This window comes from Neolamprologus brichardi, chromosome 3 (assembly GCF_056152115.1).
Source record: "Neolamprologus brichardi isolate AB-2024 chromosome 3, ASM5615211v1, whole genome shotgun sequence".
Classification (NCBI taxonomy): domain Eukaryota; kingdom Metazoa; phylum Chordata; class Actinopteri; order Cichliformes; family Cichlidae; genus Neolamprologus; species Neolamprologus brichardi.
In genome coordinates this window covers 27,520,121-27,534,240 of record NC_142106.1, presented here as the reverse complement: position 1 = coordinate 27,534,240, position 14,120 = coordinate 27,520,121, and the positions used below count along the sequence as shown (strand labels likewise).

General features: G+C 39.0%; 1 protein-coding gene across 1 annotated transcript in view; it reads left to right on the top strand.

Moving 5' to 3' along the window:
- Positions 1-261: 261 nt before the first annotated feature.
- LOC118455566 (uncharacterized) overlaps positions 262-14,120 on the top strand; it is a 91,149-nt gene continuing 77,290 nt past the window's right edge. The window contains 10 exon segments of the mRNA XM_087838252.1: positions 262-319; positions 2,264-2,599; positions 2,699-3,010; positions 3,104-3,415; positions 3,533-3,844; positions 3,949-4,260; positions 6,742-7,053; positions 12,777-13,091; positions 13,282-13,593; positions 13,728-14,039. Of these exon segments, the coding sequence (XP_087694378.1) occupies positions 262-319; positions 2,264-2,599; positions 2,699-3,010; positions 3,104-3,415; positions 3,533-3,844; positions 3,949-4,260; positions 6,742-7,053; positions 12,777-13,091; positions 13,282-13,593; positions 13,728-14,039 (2,893 nt within the window).

The window sequence follows — 14,120 nt, the reverse complement described above, 5'->3', positions numbered from 1 at the left end:
AGTGTTTGTGGAAAATTCAGTCTCAGGAATTTGGTCATTTATATGCTGTCCTGTTATTTTGTATTTGTGTGTATATGCTATATATTTTATATTACACTGTATATTTATACAGGAAAACTTTGCTGTCTTGTTTTTGTTGCTCATGTTAGTTCTGTAGTCAGTGAGAGGAAAGCCAAGTTAGGACATATGAGCCTGTGGGTGGGGTGGAGCAAATTTCAGTATTTAATAGCTGAAGTCAAATTAAAACAGGTGTAGTTAAGCATGGCTCTCCAACAGTTTGTCTACTGTGTCTCTGTGATGACCATTCTCTTATATAAAGGTGAGAAAGTCTGATTTTTATTTGGAGTACACATTTTCTTGTTACCAAGCTCTTACAAACTACTGTAAATTATTTTTAAAACTCTATCTGGAAACTGTGAAATGACTGGAGGTCAAGTAGAAGTACAGATACTTGTGTTAAAAAATGTACTTAGAGTAGAAAGTAGAAAGTAGCTCATTGAAAGACAATTCTACTCATTGTTTCAGGCACAGGCAACTGAACCTTCTGCTATATTAATATAATACAAAAAATATGAGTACATTAGAACATACATGTTATTCAAATCTAAACTAAAATTCTAATGAATGCACTCAGCTTGAATCGGACACAAGCAGTCGAAGAGGATAAAATAAATAAATAAATAACTATTTTCTGTTGCATACATGTTAGAGAGTCACTTTGCCTCCACACCTGGACAACGTGTAAAACAGGGGTTAAAGTGGGATTCAGCAAGCAGGGAACACTAAGATCTGTTAGGAAAAATACTAACAACTCCCTTTTTAGAGCTCCACTAGGCTTTCTTAGCACGCAAGCTGTGATCAGCTCACCTGCTGCTCTTTGTTGATTTACAGAACTGAATTTAAAAAATGTGGCAGTTTCACAGTGATCGTGGCTGGTTTCCATTTCCTACGCTAGCAGTGCACTGTATGTTGTCTTTAAACTAGACTGTATAAAGTTAGTATAATGATTCAATTCAGTGAATGACTATAAGGGTCATCAACCTAAATTTAAAGTAATCTCTGCTTCACTTGATGTGATCCAACACTGACCACTAAAGCCACAGTTCAACACAGAGTTGGGAATTCCCCATATTAATGCAAACTAACCTGTTTATCTTGGAAAGAAGTACCCAGAATTTTCATACAACATTTGAATAGCACAAAATTTGTATATTTAGTTTGTTTTAAAGAATGTTTCATAAAATTATAATATGTAATTCATCAAACACATCATATACAGAGCCAATATTTGATTAAAAATTATGACTTTATATATGATCTTTAAATAGTTCTTTATTAACTGTCACTGTAACTGAGCTACATGCTAGGTGAAGATAGAGTTACGTTTGATTTTTTAATGTAATCAAAAGGAAATCAGTGAGTAGACTGTTGTGACCCACACTGCATTACTTGAAACTGATTAGTATACGGTTATTTGCTAATGTTTAGGGTTTTTTATTTGCTATTTAATTAGCAAGCCAGTAAAAATGATTTGAAAAAAAATGACATAGTCAGCATCACTACAACCTGGACTGAGTTTGTCCAAAATGTTTGTTTAGCCATTTTGTAAGTTTGAAGAAAAAATCTTATACATGGGACTAGGCCCTAGTTGAACTCACATATTTCCTTTCTCTAACACACATGTTGAGAAATGTGAATCATAATGTGCAATAAACTCGTTTGACTTGTTTATCTTTATGATCCACTTTTCAGGTGGTCATTCACAGACACCGGGTAAGTATCCTAGAACAACTCCGCAAATGCTTCAAGTTCAAACAATTGACACATGTATGTTACTTAACAAGCTAGAAAAAGAAGTACCATGGACCATTTTCTACTCTATTGCTAACAACATCAACAACAAAACTGTATATTACAACAATATCCAACTATAGAGTTAGTATTTAGAAACATTTTCACAAGAATTGGTTTGCCAACTATAGACTAACTTCAGCCAAGCAGATCACTGACCCATGAGACGTAGAGAGCACCAAAGAGGAAGATCAAGCAACAGCCTGAGGACATTTGAAAACCTACAAAGCAGCCAAAGTAGCTACTATAGTGTAGGAACTTATAGGATTACACATTACCATGTTAAGCATTTTATAAGACGTTTTGACCTCTAAGATTATTTTTACTACATGATTTCACAGCAAAATTAAGAAAACATTAAACATACTGTATGTTTTATTCACAATGTGTATTCTCTGTATTTTGTTTTCAGGTGTGTCCATCAGGTTAGCTGGGTCTGGAGCAACACAGTGTTCTGGCAGAGTTGAAATTTATTACAATAACATCTGGGGAACAGTCTACGGTAATGGCTGGGACTTAAACGAGGCTGAGGTTGTTTGCAGACAGTTAAACTGTGGAACAGCAATACAGGCTCCTCTATCATCTTACCATAGTCAAGAAGCTAAACAAATTTGGCTTTATAATGTGGCCTGTTTGGGAAGTGAAAGTTCTTTAACTCAGTGTCGTTACACTGGATGGGGAATGTACAATAATAATTATTATTATTATAATTATTATTATTATTATGATGCTGGTGTCATCTGTTCAGGTAAGAAAATATTTTAAATACTGAACACAGCATAGGTCACTCTATGTCATAAATGATTTATATTTTGTGAGGAAAGTATTAAAATATTTTTCATTTCAGATCTGATCAGATTAACTGGATCTGGATCGACTCGATGTTCTGGCAGAGTTGAAGTTTATCACAATAACAGCTGGGGAACAGTCTGTGATGATGGCTGGGACTTAAATGATGCTGCAGTGGTTTGCAGACAGATAAACTGTGGGTCGGCACTGGAAGTTCCTCAATCAGCTCAGTTTGGTGCAGGAACTGGACAGATTTGTCTTGATAATGTGGGCTGTTCAGGAAATGAAAGTTCTCTAATTGAATGTAACGGCAGTGGATTTGGGACATACAGTTGTGGAAATCACCATGATGCTGATGTCATCTGTTCAGGTAAGAAAGCTTTTAGGTACCAATGACATTTCAGGTCAGTCTGCTATTGTGTGTCATACATGAAATATTTTGTTTATGTCTTTTAAATCATAGATCGGATCAGATTAGCCGGGTCTGGATCGACCCGATGTTCTGGAAGAGTTGAAATTTATCACAATAACAACTGGGGAACAGTCTGTGATGATTACTGGGACTTAAAAGACGCTCAGGTTGTTTGCAGACAGATAAACTGTGGGACGGCACTAGAGGCTCCTCGATCAGCTCGCTTTGGTGCAGGAACTGGACAGATTTGGCTTGATAATGTGGGCTGTTCAGGAAATGAAAGTTCTCTAATTGAATGTAAATACAACCAATTTGGAACAAATAACTGTGGACATCAACAAGACGCTGGTGTCATCTGTTCAGGTGAGGCACATTTTGAATACTGAACACATTGCACGTCAGTCTGTTCTTATTTGTTATACTTGAATTGTTTTTATTGCAAATAGCATTAAAATATTGTCCATATCTTTTGTCTCATAGGTCCAATCAGATTAGTTGGATCTGGATCGACTCGATGCTCTGGAAGAGTTGAAATCTATCACAATAACAGCTGGGGAACAGTCTGTGATGATGGCTGGGACTTAAACGATGCTGCGGTGGTTTGCAGACAGTTAAACTGTGGGTCGGCACTAGAAGCTCCTCATTCAGCTCACTTTGGTGCAGGAACTGGACAGATTTGGCTTAACAATGTGAGCTGTTCAGGAAATGAAAGTTCTCTTATTGGGTGTCAACACAGTGGATTTGGAACAAACAACTGTGGACATGGTCAGGATGCTGCTGTCATCTGTTCAGGTGAGAAAATGTTTAGGTACCAAAGACACGTGAATCATTCAGAAACCATTTTGTTTTAAGGTCAAGAACATATTATCAAGTTCTTCACATCTTTTAACCAATAGATCTGATCAGATTAGCTGGCTCTGGATTGACTCGATGTTCTGGCAGAGTTGAAGTTTATCACAATAACAGCTTTGGAACAGTCTGTGATGATGGCTGGGACTTAAATGATGCTGAGATTGTTTGTAGACAGTTAAACTGTGGGACCGCAAAGGGGGCTCCTCGATCTGCTCACTTTGGTGCAGGAACTGGACAGATTTGGCTTGATCATGTGACCTGCTCAGGAAGTGAAGGCTCATTAACTCAGTGTCAACATGGTGGTTTTGGAACAAACAACTGTGTACATAATCAAGATGCTGGTGTCATCTGTTCAGGTGAGAAAGATTTTTGATTCTGAAAGCATTTCAACCAAATCTTTTCTTGGGTGTAATATACTATCGGTCAAAGTTTTAGAACACCCCAATTTCTCCAGTTTTTTTAATGATGATTTCATTTATGCAGTGTAATGTGTCATTGAACTCTGAAATTAAAGCATAGTAAAAATAAGTAATTAAAATTAAAATTAAACCATGGACTAAATTTACAGACCAAAATGTATTCTAATCTTTTGACACATCGAAGTAGCCACCTTTGGTACATATAACAGCTTAACACACCATTCTATCTGCAATAGAAATAAAATATTCTTCAGAAAATTCTTCCCATATTTGTTGCAGAACTTCCCATAAATGCATGATTGCTTTGCTTTCACTCTTTTATTCAGTTCATCCTAAACCACCGTGATGGGGCTAATTAAGACTGGAGACTGTGCTGTCCGTTCCATGTTTTCAAGCTTACGGTTTTGTCATTTTTTTCCTGAGGTAGTTCTGGCATAGCTTGGATTTAGTTTTGGGTCATTATATTGCCGTAGGATGAACCTCTTACCAATTAGGCACATACCAGAGGGAACTGCATGGTGCTGCAGAATGCTGCAGTTGTAAAGGTTCTGGGTCCTTTTGAGCCAGCATTTTTTATTTTGTTGTATTCTAGTAATATTTTGTGTTATGGTTTATGTTAAGGTTCATTTATAGTCTTAGTTATTCTATTGTGAGTTTCTTTTATTCCCTGTTTAGATTCTTAATTATTAGTTGCCCTCTATGTCTCTCTCCGTCTGTTTTTATATATGTTATATGAGCCCCTTGCGTCTTGTTTCCCTCCCTGTGTTCCATTATGTTTCCAGGGCTCGTCATCTCTCCTCTCTCTCCCTCATGTTCCCTTGCTCTTCTCGTCTGTCTTTCCTCCATCATGTTCCTGCGTTTCCTGTTTTATTGCGAAGCTCTTGTGTTTCCATGTTCGGTGTTTCTAGTTGTGCTTCCTCTGTGACGTCATGTTGTGTCAGCTGTGTTCCCTGTGTGTTCTCACTGCACTCGTTATCCTCCTGTGTATTTATGTCAGCATCTCCCTCATAGCTGTGTGCCTCCCTGTGTGTTTAGGTCTTCTAATTTCCCAGTTTGTGTTGTATTATTTTCCATTCAGCAAATAAAGCTGTGTTTTGAGTCCATATCCCGCTTACGAGTCTGCATTTGGGTCCCTTCCTGCCTGCTCCGCACAGTCAAATCGTGACAGAGGAAGCCATTTTGGTTCAGAGTGCATCTCACTTTTCTTTACAAGTCACTGATACTGGATCCAGCTAAACAGCCCCAGACCATCACACTTCCTCGTCAGTGTTTGACAGTTGATACCACACAACGTGGAATCATCCTTTCACCTACTTACAACATACAAAGATCCCGTGTGATGAAGTGAAGATTTCAAATTTTGATTCTGTCAAAAATACCTTCTTTCACTCTTCAGTAGTCCATTGGTGGCGTTTCATGACCTAGGCAAACCTCTTTGAGTTGCAGGTTTGACAAGATGAGTTAAAGCAAGAAAACCATTGCCAAGATATCAGAATAAGGCAAAGTCGTCTTTTCACAGTTGAAACTAGAGGATACGTCCACACGTACCCGGGTATTTTTGAAAACGCAGATTTTTCTATGCGTTTGCACCTTTCGTCCACACGTAAACGTTGTTTTCGGTCACTGAAAACTGAGATTTTTAAAAACTCCGGCCAGGGTGGATATTTTTGAAAACTCAGTTTTTGCATTTACGTGTGGACGGGAAAAACTGAGAAAATGCAGCGTCAAAGGTGTGCGCCTTTTTTGACGTCACACTATGCGCCACGTTATTGTTTCGGTGAAATGAATTTCTACAATACTATTACTGTTAATTGTACTCTCTGCAGTGTTTAAATGCTTACATATACACACACAGTTACTGTCCCTCCACACATACGACTCGGTTCTGCTTCTATGCCCCATCTTTGTTTACTATTTCCCACCGAGGCTTCTAGACTTCTGATTGGCCAACATTTCTACACGGTTAGGAATATATCGCCACCTGCTGCTTTGGCATGTTCCTAGCAGCGTTTTCCTTCATTTCTGCCTTTACGTGTGGACGGGATTATTTTTTAAAACGAAAACGGAAAATCTCAGTTTTCAAAAATACCCGTGTACATGTGGACGTAGCCTGAGACTTGCTTACTATGACCACTAATAATAATAATAATAGTAATAATAATAATAATAATACATTTTATTTATAGGCCCCTTTAAGACTCTCATGGTCACCTTACAAAAGTACAGAACAATAGCAACAATACAATATAAGAAAACATGGCAAAATACAAATTTAGGCATAAGGTAAATAAGAAAAAGCATGAAATTCAAGTGGAAAAATTGGGGTGTTTTAAAACGTTCAACTGGTATATACTACCATAATTTTTCTTTGTTAATTTAAGACACATTAGAATTTGCTTCACATCTTTTGCCTGATAGATCTGATCAGATTAGTTGGATCTGGATCGACTCGATGTTCTGGAAGAGTTGAAATATTTCACAATAACAGCTGGGGAACAGTCTGTGATGATAATTGGGACTTGAATGATGCTCAAGTGGTTTGCAGAGAGTTGAACTGTGGGACGGCACTAGGAGCTCCTCCATTCGCTCAGTTTGGTGCAGGAACTGGACAGATTTGGCTTGATAATGTGACCTGTTCAGGAAATGAAAATTCTCTAACTGACTGTCAGCACAGTGGATTTGGATCAAACAAATGTGGACATGATCACGATGCTGGTGCCATCTGTTCAGGTGAGAATTTTTTTTCCCGATCATCTATACCATGTCAGACACTGTAAATACAAGAGTTTCCCTTTACAGATTTTTTGTCCATTCGTTATTGTGTTTCATACTGAAATTAAGCGTTAGCCATCAAATTAAGCTGCACAGTCACCATTCAATGCAGGATTTCAATGGTAAAATCTTTATCTGAAAACGGGGAAACTTTATTTCATGATTAATTTTTCGTATTTTGGGTGTTATATAGTTGTCATAAACTTAGATTTGGAAGTCTTATGCCTTTCTGAGTCAGGATGAAATTCTATTTTTGGTTGGTTGATGTTTAACACAATTCTTGTGTCAAGAGTGTTGGTTTGCTAATATATGGCTCAATGGATTCTAATATATAAGACACCTCAACACAGTTGCAGTTGAAGAGACCAAAGAGGAAGATGAACAGGAACCAACCATACAATGGGGAAGCAGATTCAGGCTTAGTCACTCAACATTAACAAAACTGAACTAACAGAAATCAATCAGAAAATGAGACTGACAGTAACTTCCAACTTGACTAATTGTCACCTCTGGCGATGATGATATCAAAAGGCTCGCCTTTTGTTAGGGCTATACAAATGTTAGAAAAAACAAACAAACAAAGACACACACACACAAAGGCAATGACAACTAGAAACTAACAAACAAAACCTATACTGGGAAAGCTAAACAGGAAACATAACTAGAAAACCTGAGACCTGGAAACACAGGGGAAAGACCAGCAAAGGCGCAGACGATCGGACATGAAACAAAAAGTGAAGCACAGACTATAATTAAAATTATTTATATATAGATATATCTCTATACACACTACACTACACCACACACATAAAGCAGAAAAGAATACACTGATGCAGGGCAGGGGACTGTCAAAGTAAAACATGAAATAACACGAATATTGAACCGGGGACACTAGACACAACACCAGGAACACAAGGCAGGCACAGAGAACACTTAAACACTGGAAATAATTAACAAACAACAAGGAAAGCGACTGTGGCTCAGGGGGTTGGGAAGCGCATCTGCAACCAGGAGGTCGCTGGTATGGCCGATACCGATATCATAAATTTGGATATCTGCCAATACCGATATGAATCCGATATAGTCTGTTTTTTAATCAATAAAACTGTTTTTTTTAATATCTTGCTGCATTTTGTATTGGTTCATACTCAAGTTTAAAAAAACAACCACACTAAAGCTATTCTGTTATACCTGTATGCAAAAAAATATTTCATAGTTCAGAAATACTGATCAATCTAATAAAGTTAAACCTACACCATCCTCCCTATTCTGGTATTTTATAGAGTAGTTAGCATAAATATTAAGCAGCCTAACTAATAGGGTTCCAACTCCTAGCAACAAAAAATAAATAAAAAATAGGGAACCACCCCTCACGCTCCACCTCATGATGCTTAACCGACGTAATCAACCTTAATTTGATCCAGTGTGAAAAAAAAATGCACAGAAATCAATTATTTTTCAAGAAATATTAAATAGATTCAACATCTTTCTTCTACAGAATTGCAGACTGCACAGATGGTAGCTTCCCAAAGGAAAAAGTACTATAGCTTGCTAGGGTATATTAGACTTAATAGTTACTATATACAGTAATGGACTTCTATACATTTTACACAAATTAAAACTTTGGGTGTCAGATAATTATTTATTAAAAGCTAGACATTTTAAATGAGAATAAGAAAGAAAAGTATGTCTTTGTGCCCCCTTTCCCTGTTAATGCCCTACCTGCCCCCCTGGCTAAACTTCGCTAGATCCCCCCCTGCACGGTTACCAGCCGTCAGCTATGTAGAAAAAGATCCTGGTGTAGAAAGTAATATTAAATAAATTCTAACAACAGCTTATCAAGCTTAAACGTGCTGCTGTTGTTCAGCCGCTGGTTTCCTCTTTCTGGTGAGAAGTGGGCCAAAAACAAACAAGAGAGACGGACTCGCGACAGAAAAGCCGATCAGCTGATCATTGATCAGTTTCATGATTGAAGTAGCAGCAGGAGAGAGAGAGAGAGAAGAGGCAGTCGCTCCATAAATCGGTTGTTAAGCTTAACGTGGGAACGCTTTACAAACATTCAGAGATGGACTTACACACTTGCTTTACTTCTTTTGGGGATCACTTTGTCGGAGATGAAATGCTGGGTTGGTAGCGAAGCTCCAAATGCTCAACCAGACCTCCAACAGGTCTCACACACCACAGCCGCTCTATCACGTGATGCACACTGCTCCAACGTGCTACGGTTACGAGCCGAGTTACGCCATGTCGCAAGTTTTGTGAGGTGCTTTTTTGATATTTAATGGATCGGATTACAATTTTTATTTCTCACGATCTTCAGATCACGCCACATTTGCCTCACGATTTATTCAAACTGCGCCACGGACTGGATACCGCAGTTTCTCTTCCCCATAAAAATAAAACCAAATTAAACCCCCCCAATTGACTTCACAGTTCGCAACAATTCGTGACACGGCCTCCTGCTGCAATTTCTACACACCACAAACACACACTTTTAGACACAAATTCTTTTTGTTGCTTTAATTGACTCCCGTACTTCAGACGAGACGCCGACTCTAACGGCGCTTTCACACAAACTACACACCTCCAACTCTCTTTCTCCCTCTCCTTTTTTTATTATTTTTTTTTATTACACCACAGAGTAATACACCCAATTTAGCCCGTCTATCTCTATGTGGCTCCAAATGCCCTCTTTATTTAATTTAACACTCGTCAGGGGACAGGCAAACAACAATTTCAACCACTGAAACGAGGAATACAACCTTTTTCAACCTTTTTAACCTTATTTAACCTTTTTCTCTTACTATTCTTAGAACTCAACCTTTGTTCGCAAAATGTGTCTTGTTCTATGTTCTAGTCCAGAATAAATGTAAACCCGTGATTACACAAACGTTTTCAGTATTATTCTGTAGCTATGCGGGAGTCCTCAGTTCCCAAGTCACCACCTCAGCTAACCAGACGCCGCTGGACCTGACTGCGCGTCCACAGGCAGGGGGGTTGCCACACCATGAACAAAACCAATTTCCACAGGTCCACTAGGCATCAACCTTTGATCCTAAAATGTGTCTTTGCTCTAATGTCCTCCCATTCACACATCAACCGTCACTGTCACCATGTTCATATTTCACACACAGAAACACAGCAAGCGCATCTCATCAGCAGAAACACACAGAAACACAACAAGCGCGTCTCACCATCAGAAACACACACAGAAACCTCTGAGCTCACCTTTGAAAATGCAAGCGCACCACAAGCCAGATTCTATTTCACCTCTATTTCATATTCTACACTTTGGCCGCGTTTTGGAAGCTTTTCCCCATTTCTTGCAACAGAAGCCAGTCATAGACAAAATTAATTTGTGGGGTTAAGTGGGCTGCACCCTAGTCTCAACGTAGAATATGTTTAGTATCTTGCTAGAGCCAGTTCCTATAACACACTTGATTTCTAGTCTCAACGTAGAATATTTTTAGTATCTTGCTAGAGCCAGTTCCTATAACACACTTGATTTCTAGTCTCAACGTAGAATATTTTTAGTATCTTGCTAGAAAATTCCTATAACACTTGAATTCAGCCTCAACTTATGTTGTTAGTATCTTGCGCCGAAAACCAGACACCGACAATTTAATGTGAAAATACGTGTAACTCAGCGAACAGATTAATTTGGAAAGCCCAATATGCACATTTGGGATTCATAATACAACAGGCTGTGCTTACCTTTTTATGTTTGGACCGTCCTCTGTTCGCCTCGCCCCACGATCTCACCACAGGCCAAATCTGCCCCTCCTCAGCACACCAAAGATCCGGGTCACCGGCACCAAGCTGTTGAAATCTCCCAATTCTTTGAATCTTTGGGCTGAAGGAAGGACAATACTCGGTGTATAAATGCTCAATCAACAATCCTTTATTTCCATACAATTTTCACACAATGAGCATAAACCATCCGGATGGGGAGAGATGCATGAGAGGGTCACAGCAAGTCTCAAAATGGTGGTGTGTTACACAGCTTTTTATACTTTCTACTGGCCCCCACCTGGTCGTAAACCTAAACATTCACAGTCCCTTATCTGTCATGGTGCCTAAGTTATGACCTCGGGCTCCCTGTCTTTCTACCTCCTACAGGAGTGGGGGCACAGAATGTTGTCTGCTTTTGCTATTACTGGACCAAGGTCCTTCTGCACGCAACATTCTCAGAAAATGATTTAAGCAGTCTGACATGACAAGAAAACAGTGTAAAACATTCACACCAGATAAATGGTGGCGCCCACCTGTCTAACAGAACCCAAAGGATGGTCACATTCTTTTTAATCCCCAAAGATATACTTGAACTTTTGTCTAACCTACTACTGGAACATTTTGTCTAACATACTACAAGAATATACTGCGAAGGGGGTCATGTTCTTTAACCTAATCTCACTATATATATATATATATATGCTTTGAAAACCAAGTTAACGTTGCAAGTACAAACATCACTAATGTCACATAACTTTGCCGACATGTGGCCAACAGCAACGTTTTACTGTTCTTCGTTATTAAACATTCGCACATAGATAAGTGACGTCATATTCAGTACTTACTTTTGACAGTTCACTCTTCGGCCGCTCCCTTCTGCCGTATTTTGCGGCAAAATTATCCACACCCACTGCAGCGCTATGAATTGTGGGATATATGAGACCACGAAGCGTGCACCGGACCACGCTTGATATTTGGGAAAATCGACGGCGCATTTGGAGTATGCATTTGAAGTACACTTCGAAGTGGGACAGCCGTCATCGCGTGGCGGTAACATAATCACACTTAAAATGCGTACTTCAAGCGTGCAAACCCTGATTTGGGACACAGCCTAACACTTACTGGCTTGCTGGGGAACTAACAGGAAGTCACACAACAATCCCACTTCGATGGGTAAATAGGCAAATAGGACTGTAACTCTCCTTCATGATGTTTTCGGGTGTTTAATAAATTCCTACATCTTAAGTGGGATGGATGCCAGTTTTTTGAACAGGACCAGGATTTCCCCATAATTGTTTATATTACCTAAGAATTCCACATCATTCTGTGGACAACCCTGAGTCAGTCAGCAGTTTAAGAAGAACATATGGCTTACATGTCACATCTGGCTGATAGGGCAAAGGACGAGAGAAAACTACAGAGTCCATCATTGTTTTAGTAAAACTGCACACTGATTCAATATCAGTTTGATGCAACCGAGTGTCATCACAGCAACATGACTCTTACCAAATATTCCTTCATCCTTAGTCAGCAATTTCAAATTTCCTTCAATTTTACCTGCTCTTTTCCTTCAACAATGGAAAAAGAGCAGGAAAGATTCTTGTTTATAAGAATGATTATTTGATTAGTAATAATTAAACATATCTGCTAGAAGCAACTGAAAACTAGTAGCAAAGATTATGGTGGTGAGGGAGAAAGCAAGAAGGAGAGACCCGCATGCTCCTCGTGCTCAGTTTACATGCATGTAGGAGAGCCATTTGCATCCAAACAGCATTAGAAATTACTACGAGAAGATAACAGGGTTAATAATGATGATAGATGGGCAATAGAAAAATGGGATGTGTGATGGCACGCTTAGACTTTTTAGAATATATGTTGAACATAGTTAACTAGTCATGAAAATTAAACATAATACCATTTACAATGAATGTTCCCTGTTTTGTTTTCAGGTGTTCCCATCAGATTAACTGGATCTGGATCAACTCGATGTTCTGGTAGAGTTGAAGTTTATCACAATAACATCTGGGGAACAGTCTGTGATAATGACTGGGATGTAAATGATGCTCGGGTGGTTTGCAGACAGTTAAACTGTGGGACAGCACTACAGGCTCTTCCATCAGCTTACTTTGGTGCAGGAACTGGACAAATTTGGTTTTCGTATATGACCTGTTCAGGAAATGAAAATTCTTTAACAGAGTGTCAACACAGTGGATTTGGACCAAACTACTGTGGACATCAACAAGATGCTGGTGTCATCTGTTCAGGTGAGAAACATTTTAGATACTCATGTTATTGTTGGTCAGCCTGGTCTTGTCTGTCATACATTAAATGTTTTCACAGCATTTGTTCAGCCCTGCTGTTGTTTTTAAAAGTGCTTTATAAATTTATAAAAGTGTTGGGGTTTTTCTAGTGCAAAGAGGACTTGAAATATAAATAACATCTATTGCCTGGCAGGTCCAGTCCGGTTAGTTGGGTCTGGATTGACTCGATGCTCTGGAAGAGTTGAATTCTATTATGGCAACACCTGGGGAACAGTCTGTGACAATGGCTGGGACTTAAATGATGCAGAGGTGGTGTGCAGAGAGTTAAACTGTGGGACGGCACTACAGGCTCCTCGATCGGCTTACTTTGGGGCAGTACGTAGACGGATTTGGCTTGATAACGTGATCTGTTCAGGAAATGAAAGTTCTCTAACTCAGTGTCAACATCTTGGATTTGGAACATACACCTGTGAATATTATCAGACTGCTGGTGTCATTTGTTCAGGTGAGATAACTTCCAGATACTCAAGAGACTGAAGATCACTTTGTTCTTGGATGTTGTGTCTGAAATACTTTTGTTAATGTAAGGAAGAATAATATTAACAATCTCAGAATATTCTTCATTATTTTTCCTGACAGGTCCAATCAGATTAGTTGGATCTGGATCGACTCCATGCTCTGGAAGAGTTGAAATCTATCACAATAACAACTGGGGAACAGTTTGTGATGATGGCTGGGACTTAAACGATGCTGCGGTGGTTTGCAGACAGTTAAACTGTGGACCGGCACTTCAGGCTCCTCGATCAGCTCACTTTGGTGCAGGAACTGGACAGATTTGGTTTGACAATGTGACCTGTTCAGGAAATGAAAATTCTCTACCTGACTGTCAGCACAGTGGATTTGGATCAAAAAAGTGTGGACATGATAAAGATGCTGGTGTCATCTGTTCAGGTGAGATAACATTTAGATGATAAAGACATTGAAATGTAATCTGTCCTTGTGTCTCATACAATAAAAAAATTCAATATTTAT